The 12,834-nt window shown below is 46.0% G+C and overlaps 2 protein-coding genes across 2 annotated transcripts in view; one reads left to right on the top strand and one right to left on the bottom strand.

Moving 5' to 3' along the window:
* Positions 1–12,834, top strand: part of RBIS (ribosomal biogenesis factor) — a 575,724-nt gene that overhangs the window by 323,719 nt on the left and 239,171 nt on the right. The gene's annotated exons all lie outside the window — the stretch shown is intronic.
* The window catches only part of LOC144732224 (uncharacterized), an 81,609-nt gene that overhangs the window by 38,042 nt on the left and 30,733 nt on the right, over positions 1–12,834 (bottom strand). Inside the window, exon 3 of the mRNA XM_078613624.1 lies at positions 11,812–11,893. Coding sequence (XP_078469750.1) covers positions 11,812–11,893 — 82 coding nt within the window. The remainder of the gene's footprint in view (positions 1–11,811; positions 11,894–12,834) is intronic.

The following is a 12,834-nucleotide window of genomic DNA, read 5'->3' on the forward strand; positions in this document are numbered from 1 at the left end:
AAAAATCGTGCACGTATTTCACGATGCTTTTCCCGACTCGCGTTTGTCCTTGGAAGTATTTAGTTGCCAATAATAATAACGGCAGCGAGAGCACGCGGAAAAGGCACGCCGAAGGGGGTGAGAGGCGATGGCACTCGGATAGCGGCTCTGCCAGGAACGGCGGAGCCACAGGCTTGCCAACAGTCGACTTTTCGGCGGCTGACGATGTCGTTCAGAATAAAAAATAATAATAGGTAATGTAGAATCATCTTTACCTGTGATGTTTTTATATATATATAAAACACGTGATGCATTGTTATTATCCAACATTGTTGCTAGCCAATGGAAAATGGTCCCATTATAGATGGGAGTCAGTACATTAAAGCAAGACCACTATCACAACAAGCGGCGCAGTGCAAATGAAGCCTTGCGGTGGGAGAAACGGTTAAAAAAAGGTGGCGCGCGCATTCATAACGTCGGAGACACAGCGGGGCACAGCTCTCGCGGCAAGAGCACTGGTGCGAGTTTGTTTGTAGCAATTTTAAAGAATTTTCTCCATCTGGGCAATGGCACATCCTTCGTAACAGCGATGTGAAAACGTAAACACAACAGTCAGCCACGTACTTCCGTGCAATGCACATACAAATGGAAGCGATGCAACATTATCCTGTTTTTTAAAGATTTTTTTTGTTTTTCCCTCCCAACAAAGCGTTGTTTTTTTTAGAGCGATAGCTAACATATTCTTGGTTCTTTCGGTAAAGTGACGTAAATATTTTTTTTAAAAATCAAATAAAAAAACTAAAATTAAATAATAAAAAATCATAAAAATAAAATACAAAATTGAAAATAATAAAAGCAAAATACCCACGACGTTTCGAGCGCAACACAAGTGGACTTCATCAGGCAGAGAGAAAAGAGGGGGCGAAGCCTCCAAATGTGAGTGGGCAGCGGAAAGAGCTGCAGTCACGAAAGTTTTAAGTCGCTAACATAAAGCAATTACACGGATTCCGTAAACGGTGGTCCGCTGTTGCAGCAGTAACCTTTTTTCTATACAAACTTGAATTTCAAAGGCCAATTTTTTGAAGTGTTGGGAAACACGCAAACACAAGGGCATTCAATTGTAGGTAAACCTGCAAGTCAGATAACGTTGGCAAGGGGTTATGGAAAACCACGAGGGCCAGGTAACAATCTTTCAAGAGACCAAGGCACATATGCAGGAGACTCACTGTCAGGCCCCCTGATAAAAAAAACAATAATCTTAGAACAAGGCATAATCAGCTCAAGTGGGCCCCCAATATTTGATTCGTCTCGCACGGCCGCGCACCGAGGTCATTATATATCGCGGCTCCTCTTGCCTTAATGAAATAATTGCATAAGTATTGTTGTTCGTTTACACGGTTGTTGAAAACATCTCTCATGGTGTTTGTCAAGGGGGGGCCCCCCCACAACTCGTGGCTTTGGCCACCGGGAGGAGGGGCGGCAGGGTACCAGAGGTCGCAACCGGATACCCGTACCCTACCCGATACCCGGCTACCCGTACACGGCCGGGTACGGGTACGGGTAGCCGTTTGCGACCCTGGTGCGGCCGGGTACGGGTACGGGTAGGCCGTGAGTCACTGGTGAGTAACCGTTTGTCACTCATTTCGGGTAGGGTACGGGTACGGGTAGGGAACGGCTACCTGTACCTGGCCGGGTACAGGTACGGGTACCCATTTGCGACCCTGGTGCGGCCGGGTACGGGTATGGGTAAGGAATCAAAACCCGTTTGCGACCTCTGCAGGGTACCCTCTGCCTGCCCCACCCTCGTTGCGCTCCTGGAACGCGACACACTCACGTGACACTCGCCCGACTCCTCGGCAGACATTCACCACTCACCTGATACCACTAACCAGTACAATAGCAACGGTTTCAGGTAGGTTTCGATTTAAAGCTGTCGTGACTGCAGGGATTCATATTCTTGGATCTTTCGGTAAAGTCGCGTAGAAGGGAAATAATAAAAATAAAACATTATATTGATGTAGTTTATACCTAGTTTTTTCACATCGGTTTATTGGATGGTAGTAGGGTAGAAGCAGTTCTTTAGCGTCAATATGCTAAATTCCTCTGTTGACATGTAAACTCCTTTGTCAAGGCGCTCTGCTCCTCACACCCAGCTTAGAATACGCTGCCAAACTTAGCAGTGTTCATTAGGACGCTGTCTTTCCGACGACTCTGTTCTTCACCTGATGACGGCTGCTTGTGTTGCGGCCGAAACGTCGTGAGAAGTTTATTATGTTTTATTTTTATTATTTTATTATTTCCCTTCTACGTGACTTTACCGAAAGAACCAAGAAGATGGTTTCAGATAGGTTATTGCTCACCTGGCTCACTACTCTACGGGTTATAAATATGGCGGTAAGCATCCTGCCTGCACCATACACAACCACACTTGTCCGTTATATGATTTTGAAAAGAGAGTGAGGGGCATATGTAATGGGTTCCGGAGACACTTGTAGAGGTAACTTCTTTATTACAATCCAACACTCCAACACTCCAACTCTCCAACTCTCCAACACCCCAACTCTCCAACTCTCCAACAGTCCTGATACTCTGTTACAGCCTAGGTACACAGCCTAGGTACACAGCCTAGATACACTACTCTGGCTACGCTCTGGAACTCGCCCTCACAAGGTCGTAGAGTCGGGAGTTCCAAAGTCCAACCACTGTCCCTCACAGCGTCCCAGGGTTCTCAGATGGCTGGTCTTGGGTCTTGGGTCTTGAGCTACAACTGGCCCTGATCGTCCAGGGAGCTCCCCTTTTATGCCTAGTCCCCAACGAGGGGTGGGGCCGTGTGCGCCCCCAGATATCCCACAGAGCACACACAGCCCCCCCCCCGTTGGTGGCGCCATGGGGCTTAAGCGCCTGGGCCGCCCGGGAACCCAACGCCTGGCGCCAAGAGGCTTAAGCGTCTGGGCCGCCTGAGAACCCAGCGCCTGGCGCCAAGGGGCCCAAGCGCCTGGGCCTCCCAGGGTCCCAGAGCCCCCAGCAGCCCCTCCCTTCTTATGTCACTACACATACACCAGCTTATTGCAAACGGTAGAAGGGATAAGCAGGGTTGGGCCTGATAAGCTGAATTAGCAGAAAAGGTGAATTTTATTATTATTGACATCATTCCCTGAAACTGCAACAGAGGCCTGTGTCTCACGCATTGACGTCGTATGCACTGAGGCCATACGTATGTTCTTGTACCTCTGCTCTAGTATCTGCAGTGCAAGCACAACATTTTCAGCTGCCCGCAGAACGCTGCTGCACCTTCCCAGGAGGATGTGGAGGCGGGGGGACATCCCTCCCTGGTCGTTTGCCGTCTGCTACCAAAATTGCAGGTTCAACGAAGGCAGCAAAAAGCCACGCGGCTTGGTTCGAGAACGGTCGACAGCAAAATACAGACTCGTGCAGAAAAAAACACACAGGGGCGCTAATTGAAATGAAAGTATCGTACACCGAGAGTGTGCGCATAATTGCAGGTTATACAAATGCAAGAAAATAGATGGGTAGGGCTGCACTGGTGAGGCAAACGAGGCAGCGAGCGATCGAGCTCACCTTTGTGCAATGTCACAGGTTAAGGAGCATCGGGACCAATAAACTGAATCATTGGATATTTCCTCCTTGTAATTTCAACCTCGTTTGCATAAACTACGTGGCATGAGCTTTCAAATGACACCATACGTGGAATGGTCTGTGAGGAGATATCCGGAGAAAGATACAAATGTGCATCCAGTCAAAGTGATTTTCTGCTGAAGTGAGAATTGAGGCCCTGCCAATCTCCCGTTTACAGCCTTAGGCCAGTGGTGGAAATTCCACGTTCCTATGGTACTCAATGTATTGATGATGGGCTTAGTCAACCAACAACAGCTCTCCCCTCAACCAACAGTTAAACTTGCAACCTTCCGATCGAGAGTCGCCTGCCCTATCACTGCTTGTTATATACAGTGCATGGATATGTACGGTGGCGAAAAGAAGTTCAACACACACATTGCTCTCAGAGGATGCTGAGCCAGCTTATCTTACCGAGGTGGAATAAAAATGAAATTCCAGCAGTGTTCAAATTTTCTCCAAAATAAAAACCAATGACATCGTGCTTTGTTGAGGACACATCAAATTCAATTTACCCTTCACTTCACTACTTCCAAAGTATCACTTTAAAATACAAACTGTGTAGCAAAACGTTTTGGAATCCTCAAACTGGAGGCGCGAGCCACCACAGACTGACTGAGAAACATTTCAATCTTTTTGTGTTTATGTTTTCCCCAAAAACTTATTTGAACGTTTTGATTTTCATTTCCACTCCAGCAGCAAAGAAGTAATGTGTTGTTTAGACAGCGGCATTTCGTTATTATCTCCGAGCGAAATCCACTGCTGCAAAGAATTACTTTTGAACATTGCTACAGCACCGGAGGATTTACATTCGGCTCGGTTATCACAGTTATTGGGGAGCCGCTGACTTTTCAGGCACAATAGCGCTTACTTCAAAACGGACAGTTTTGCTTCATGTAACAAAGAGAAATGCTGATGTTCTCCCATTTATCAAACCACTCAGGTGGCTTCAATGGTGTGTTCGGTCTAGGTCTCATAAGTTTAGAAAAGTACAAAATGTTCTTTCCTCAAGGTCTATTTAGGACTTTGTACGCGATTTGATTTACCATTACCGTTTATCTCCAGTGTCTCCTTGTCACGCCGTTTTATTTTGCCTCTAACTTATGATAAATGTTGTCTTATGCCTGCAGTGCTCAGCTCACACACACTGTGGACTTAAACATCTGTGTTCATTATGTCCCTGCCAAGTGTGAACAATTGATCATGGGACAGCGCTTGCATATTTACACTTTAAATAGAAATCAACATCTAAACCCTTCTGGGATAAGATGTTCATGACGATATATAAACATCTCATCCAATCTGGGATAAGATATAAATTTGTACTCAAAGTGAAAACATGCAAGGGAGTGTTGTGGTTAATGCAGATTCACTGAATAAATAAAAAAATCCAGTTATTCCCAATTTACCTTTTTTTATTTTACCAGGTAAGGCCCACTCAGCTAGGTAGCTCTTTTTCAAAAGTGACTTGGCCACAAATGATAGCTCAACGAAGTGGCCTGTCATGTGGCATTTATAAAAGCCAAACAATCAAAGCGCATGTTTCTAAATGTGGAGGGGAAAATCGCAGGACCTGGAAGAAAAAAAACACGATACCACGGGAAGAGAGACATGCAAACTCCAAATATACAGGCGTCAGGGTCGGGATCGAACCCACGGCCTTCTGCATACCAGGCGAGGCAGATAACATCTCGTGTTCTATCGCTCGCAATGGGCTTGTTTGACCATACTTCACTACGCTGGTCAGTGCGAGTTGAATCAATCAAGACTGATTTAGCTATGTTAGCCGTGCCTGTGAATCAAACTCGGGTTTGTAGAGTTTACTGCGCAGTGCGTCAACTACTGTGCCACCGCTCCACCCACTGGATCAAACGGCACGAAAATCAAACTATTAAAAAGTGGTCCTAACGGTGTGCTGTAGCGTGCTGTGAGAGGCACTATTTGAAATAAAATGATAACGATAATGATTGCAGTTAAATTACGACTCTTGGAGATAAGAGTGAATCATAATGTATTGATGGACTGAAGCATACGGTGCATTACGTTCATAGGCTCCCTGGCTGCTCAAACTGTGCAGTCAGAAAATGCTTTTAATTTCCTTCAACCAGTTCTGTACAATGCATTGTTCACAAAAACAACGCTTCTAAAGCTGCAATGTCAAAAGTGAAACGGAGCACTTAACCATTTCCTAAACGCAATTTTCTAAAAGTCCTCGTCATCAACCACGGTCAATCCAATGCCAATTGCAGGTCTCCCCACAGCCATGACCATCTATTACGATGCTGCGATGTAATAATCCACCCTGCAACTGCAAACGAGCTAATTTAATCGCTCCATTTCCACGGTGAACAACACCACCCCGCGGCTATGTCGCCTTCCTTGGCTGTCACTAAGGTTGTCATTATTCTTGACCATCGGTCGACATCCCTTCCAGCTTCTATGGTTCTTTCGGTAAAGTCAGGTAGATAGAAAAAGCAATAACAATAAAATAATAAAAGCAAAGCAAATAAAAATATCACGATGTTTCGATCGCAAAGCCAAGCGGTCGTCATTAGGAACAAAATCCCTTCCAGCGTTTTCTAAAATCCCCTCGTCAGTATACAGTCTGACCCAATAGCCCATAGCTCACTGATCCTAAAATAATTACAATATGTGCATGGGCAATGCTTTATTGCCTTTGTTTTTATACCTTCCTTTAGAAATGATAGATCATGCTGCTGAAGGGTGGGGTATTTCGTTTTTACTTTCACCTGCTACGGTGAAGATGTATACATGAATTGACCCGAGCAGTACTGGAGTTCTCTATAATAGACTCTGTTTATTTTATTTTTTATTCCGTCAAACTGGTAGAATTTTAACCTGCCAGCCCGGCCCTCGGCAAATATCTTTTTCAGGACACAAGTTGCAATGAGTTTTTCGTGAAATGAAAATACTCCCCCCCCCACAACCCCCTCGGCCGTGGTACAATCTTATCTCTGTTTTATAAAATGCGCGCATTACACGAAGCAATTATAAATTATACTGCTGCGCCAACAATAAAAAGTTCCATTATTTTTGCACAATGGCTCCATCACTCTCGACGACGGTGGCACAGAGAGGGGACCGCGCGTCCATATGTCCATATGTCAGCGGTGGCGCCGAGCTCACAGCTGTCGTTTTTTTTTTATGACACCCCTAATTGAAAAGTACATTTTTACAAAACGGCACCACGGTGCCGCGGCGGTCTCAGCGCCGCAACGCTGCCATGGAACCGGCACACTAAGTGACCCTGCGCCAGAGGTCGCAACCGGGTACCCGATACCCGTACCCTACCCGATACCCGGCTACCCGTACCCGGCCGGGTACGGGTACCCGTTTGCGACCCTGGTGCGGCCGGGTACGGGTACGGGTAGGCCGTGAGTCACTGGTGAGTAACCGTTTGTCACTCATTTCGGGTAGGGTATGGGTAGGGAACGGGTACCAATTTGCGACCCTGGTGTGGCCGGGTACGGGTAAGGAATCAAAACCCGTTTGCGACCTCTGCCTTGCGCCACGAGCATTTCCGCGTTCAATGTGTATTTTGTAATTTTATTGTTTGTTGCGGTTGAACCCAAATCAAGAGCCGAATGGCTCACAGGGTAAATCCTAATAAATTTAACTGAAACTGAAACCCTACTTAAACCTTTTCAAAGTGCTAACGACGTATAATTCCCTCGCAAATGATTCACACGGCCTTAAAACAAAACGATATCCCGCCAATACCGCACTTTGACGTATTCAGCAATTGCTTGCTCACACCACTGCGGGTGAAAGGGTGACCACGAGAGTGAGCTCTAGAGAGCCCCCTCGAGATGGTACTTTGGCCTACTCTTCCACGCTGGCTAGACATTTTGAGAGAGGTGCGACTACCCACACTTTACCCCACCCTACGCGACCTGCCAATTTACTTGACTGTGATGGACCCAATTGTACTGCTGGGTGGAGAGATGCAGGGAGGTTTAATAAACTTGGCGAATATTTTAAATGCCGCACGGGGTCATCGATGTACACCAGCCATCTCTGCGTGGCAAGTTGAGTGTGCTAACCGTGACGTGGTTAGTACTTAAGAGTAAACGGGACAAAGTGAAGAAAGTCAGCAGCGGTGGCGTTTGTGTTTTGTACAAAGTGGGATGCATAGTGTACCTTCGGTTATAAATTAAAATGTCTTATCCAAATTTAAACTTTTATATTTTGTCTAAAGTTGTCCGAAAGCCATTTGGCAGTCAAGTAAATAAAATGCCCTCATGGCACCCGCAAAATCCATGGCACGCGATTGCATCATTTAAAAGACCCAGACACACACACACGAAGTGGCTGGCTAATAAAGAGCACTGCCCATGCACACAGTTCATGCTCCCCTTCTTCTCAAAAATATTACGTGGGTCACTTTATTACATAAGTGAGAAAATACCTCCTGAAAGTTTGCCTGAGAATAGCCCTGGCCTAGAGCACTTCGATTGAGAAGAATGATTGAGACATCGTTCTACAATTGAGCTATTTCTGTAATCATATTGATAAAACATTTCCTCTTATTTTCTATCGATCAGCTGAACCTCTTCTCCTATGATGTCCACAGGTAGTCCATCTGGTCTGGAAACTGCCCCTTTCCACACTGCATAGGGCAGTGATTACTTTCTCTAGTGCGACATATACAACATTCTGCTCCTTATCTGAAGGATGATTTGTTTCTTGTGGTATATGATTATTATTATTTTTGTTATAGAAATCTGCATAGATTCTGTCTCTGTCATTCATCATGGTTTCATCTCACTTTCAAAGGGCAAGTGTTTGTCATTTTATATATCATCGACTTCCTTTTTCTGTTCACATGTCCCCACTGTTTGTCAAAACACCCGCAATTATTTCCGTGCTGTGTTCTGTAATTTATTATCTTATTTATTTGCTTATGGATTTGCATCATATTCTATATTGTGCTTGGCATTTTCATCCATTTTTTTATCACTGCTTTTACTCACATGCTCTTTTCTGGTTTCAGATGGATCACGGCAACAAGAGATCTTGAAGTATGGTGACGTGGGAAAGCCTTCATCCAGCAGTGAGTCGATCATGGCCTTTGATGATGATGGCTTGAGGGTTACACACTACGTATGTATGCCTGTACAGCATTCCCAACAAACTCTACAATGCAAGCCCATTATAATCCCCAATTACACTATTTTTCATGTCCTTGACAATCAATTTGGTGGAAGGTTAAACCTCGTTTATGGTTTCACCTTAGCTTAGGAATATTAATTACCTGGCCTGCTCCAAGTCATCCATAAGAGGCTAATATCAATAGTGTTGCTGTTAGCGATTATTGCCAATTTACAACGAGCATAGAGAAACAAAGAAACAAAGCAATTGGACGATAATGACAAAAAGGTTAAATATGTTTTGATTTGCAAATCAATTCAGTGTACAAGAAATACGTGAAGCATTATGAATAAGAAAATAAAATCTATTTGGTTACTGTACACAATGAAAACATAATTCCTCGACTTTGTAATAACAGGGCTGAGAGCTGTAAAAGGCACACTTTGAAACCAATCATGGGTCAAGGGAAATGTTCTCGAGATGGAGCTGGTTAGCCAACAGATGCACAGCTGTGTGGAGACAACACTAATACTGGTAAGAACCACCTGGTTCCACCAGCCCACAGGGGATTATTGTGTCTGTCCATCGTGCATCCAAATATGGGAGGGGTCGGGCTGGGTGGAGAGGGGAGGGTGAGGAGGGGCTGGGTGGGGAGGGTGGGGAGGGGCTGGGTGGGATGGGGAGGGTGGGGAGGGGCTGGATGGGGAGGGTGGGGCTGGGTGGGGGGTGGGAAGGGTGGGGCTGGGTGGGGAGGGGCTGGTCACCCCGTGGTGTCCTTATAAAACTCAACGTTTAACCTACTCACGCCGGCTTGTGCCCGCCCTCACAGTCGGCCATATTTGCGAAATACACCACTCCGCCATTGACCCTTGCCATTGACCGAGCAACCCAACGTTCCTACCAACTCCCTCCGCAGAAATGTGTAAATGTACAGTAATGAAAGGGCAGCATACCCAAATGCGTACATTAACATTAACATGCATTGGTGGACATCTAGGGTTGTCACCTGTCGTGATTTCCCAGGATCATCCTCTCGTTGAGTCTGTCTGGTTGCATGAAACTTGATCAATTGCATGAAAATACACCATTAAAGATGGTATGCAGATATTTGCATCGACCCTCTTCCAGTATTGTGAGATATTCATCTTCTTTCCAAGATACGTCCCATTTTTTTTATACCTGAAGAGGTGGCAACCTCATGGAGATCACCAATTTGAAACAGAAATCCCAAAAACTAACTTTGATTTATCATGTTTTTTTGCTTTGTGAACTGAAAATAAGGTTACATTTTGTATATATATTTATTTTAGTTGAGCCAATGTGCGGGCCTGATACGATACGTTGTGAGGCACGTACACACCGTCAACATAAGTAGGGGGTAGAAATATGGGGAACGGCCCACTGCCTCTGGTTTCAAATTATTTTTAATTATTGCAGTTAACCACTTGTTAATTAATCATCATTAGGGCCCCTAATTGATTTATCCTATGGGATTGCTCACCCACCTACTGCCGAACCCATAAGTGTCTTGACCAGGCCATAAACAAAACAAGTCCCATTTATAAATTGCACTACATCGATTTAGTAAATCAGTTAGCCGCCCCACAGAATGCTCTCCACATTCTTTAATCATACAAAGCATCATAATTTAATGTAATTTTTTTTATCAAAAGTGTAGCTGTGATTCACATGTTTAGAGGCTGCCATGGTGTAAAGCAGCGGTCCCCAACCTTTTTGGCACCAGGGACCAGTTTCACGGACTGGGGGGGGGGGGGCGAGCGGTTCATCATTGGGTCTTTCCCCCTTTTCAAAGAAGCTCGCCAGCAACGTTTGTGTTTCACTAATTTTGACCAGGGTTAGCTTGTCGGCTTACCAAAACTGTGACTGAGACAAGTGCACAGTGCGCGGGAAAGAGGCGTGGATGGAAGTGGTCAATAATAAAATAATGGGCGGGTTCCACGTGCGGACTCACCGCTCACCTCCTGCTGTCCGGCCCGGTTCTTAACAGGCCACGGACCGGTACCGGTCTGCGGCTCGGGGGTTGGGGACCCCTGGTGTAAAGGATGGCACGCTGGATTTGTCGCTGAATCAGTTTAATCTCCACGGCAGTTGGAACAACGGTGAAACTTTCCTAAATTCCCCCACCGCCTCTGTCCACCCGGTGGTATAAATGGGTGCCCCACGGTTAGTCAATTGGCAGGTTGCGCGCGGTGAATTAAAGTGTGGGTATTCACACCTCTCCGAAGGCATCGGGTCAGCCTGGAAGAGTATCGGACAAATGCCCTCTAAAGGGGCTCTAGAGCTTCGAGTGGAGGTTCTTCCACCAGCAGTGATGCGAGCAAGACATTGCTAGGCTGCACTTTTACCTTTGTAGAAGTGAGTGTTTCAGATTAAGATTTTTTCATTCTTTGTTTTCTGCCAAAGGGAAGGCATCCACCGAGTGTTCGAAACACGCGGCGGTGCAATGGGACATGAACACAACTCCCTTGGCAGCCTCCGGGAGCTGTGAGATTCCTCGTCGGGGCAGCTGATTAAGAAATTAACCAATTAATCTTTCAGGTGTATTTCCGTGATTAATTGCATTACAAAACCGCACATTTGTACTACCTAATGTATTCTAGACCCTTCCTGGGATCATTAGTCCCACTGGTTCATATACACACAATGAAATTTGTACACTGATGTTATACACTTATGCACCTAATCCCATCAATTCTGGGAAGCTAAGCACGGTTAAACCTGGATATTGATTTAGATGGGCGAGCACCTAGCATTCCAGGTTGTCATTAACAGCTGCAGGACTGCTATGTGGAAGTCAGCAGAGGGCAGTCCAGCAAAATCCATTGTTGAGCTGCACGTCTATGCTTCCGCATCCAAGCTCAACCCACACTGACAAGTGCGGTGACGTGTGAGATCCCAGTGCAGTCGCACACCGCCTGCACACTCGATAGCTACTCCTTTGCACTTAATGTGCAGGGTGCTATCCTGGCACTCGTCAACCACCTGTAAGCGCTGCACTGCTGCTAGAAAGGGCGGTGGTGGCAGTGGTGGTGGTGGTGATCAGGGTGACCCTGACGAACGTGTTACCTCGTCGCTCTGCCGACCTTTCGCCCGTACTCTCCACCTCGGCTGCGAAGCTTGCCTTCCACTTCCGTCGTCCCGCATCTCCCTGTAGAACGACAGCGGGGAGGGAGGGGCGCGCGTCCTGGTCAATACACCTCAACGCAAATGAGCGCATCGGCATTGATATTTCACTCCCCTAATTTGTAATCGTCATCAAAAGTCGATACGCCTCTCATCACTGCAAAAGCAGCTGGGGACTTGCCAGGCTGATTATTAGCACAGAAACATGGGTTGGGAAATGTGTGCACTGAAGGAGACACTCGCTACGAGCCTGTCACCCCCTTCAAGTGCCGTGGATAGCAGATTTTTCAGCTGCAGGTCCAATTCCCACTGAGCCCTATTTGCGCCGAGGGTTGTGAACTTTCACAGGTTCACCTTAACCCCCCGCCGTGCTTCCGGGCCCCTGAGCACCTTGGGTGTGAGCCAGGTGGCAGTAATAAGATTCTAACAAGTCCTGCTCTTCATTGTGATTTGGACATGGCTCAACCTTGCCTGACGTACGTACGGACAGAGGCAAGTCCGGTGTGAATTCTCCATCTCCTTTGAGGCCAGTCTCTACAAAAAAAACATGTAGATGTGAATTATCTATTGCCAATCCACTGATGGATTAGGGTTTCCTCGTGACAGGTAAGTTGTCAGGGTTTAGAAAATACGAATCGGTTTTATATACCCTTTCTGGCAATAAAACAGGTGTTGTGATGTTCGAACACCAAATAGATACATTTTGCAAGGAATCAAGTCTGCATTAACCACATGAACTTATGGTGAACATGCAAACATGCTCTGATAAAATATGCATTGTCTATGAAACTGATTGGCCTACCCCAGAGACAGCCTTCCTTATGGCCTAGTCTCACCAGTGTCAGACCAGAGAATGTACAAAGACAATGCACTTATCAGAGCATTTATAGCTCGGGGTGAGAAACTATATCATGGAACCTCTGTCGGTGTTCGAACATAATAACATCTGTTATATTGCCAGAAAGG

The sequence above is a fragment of the Lampetra planeri genome, chromosome 42, assembly GCF_965212315.1.
Source record: "Lampetra planeri chromosome 42, kcLamPlan1.2.h2, whole genome shotgun sequence".
In the NCBI taxonomy this organism is placed as follows: Eukaryota; Metazoa; Chordata; class Hyperoartia; order Petromyzontiformes; family Petromyzontidae; genus Lampetra; species Lampetra planeri.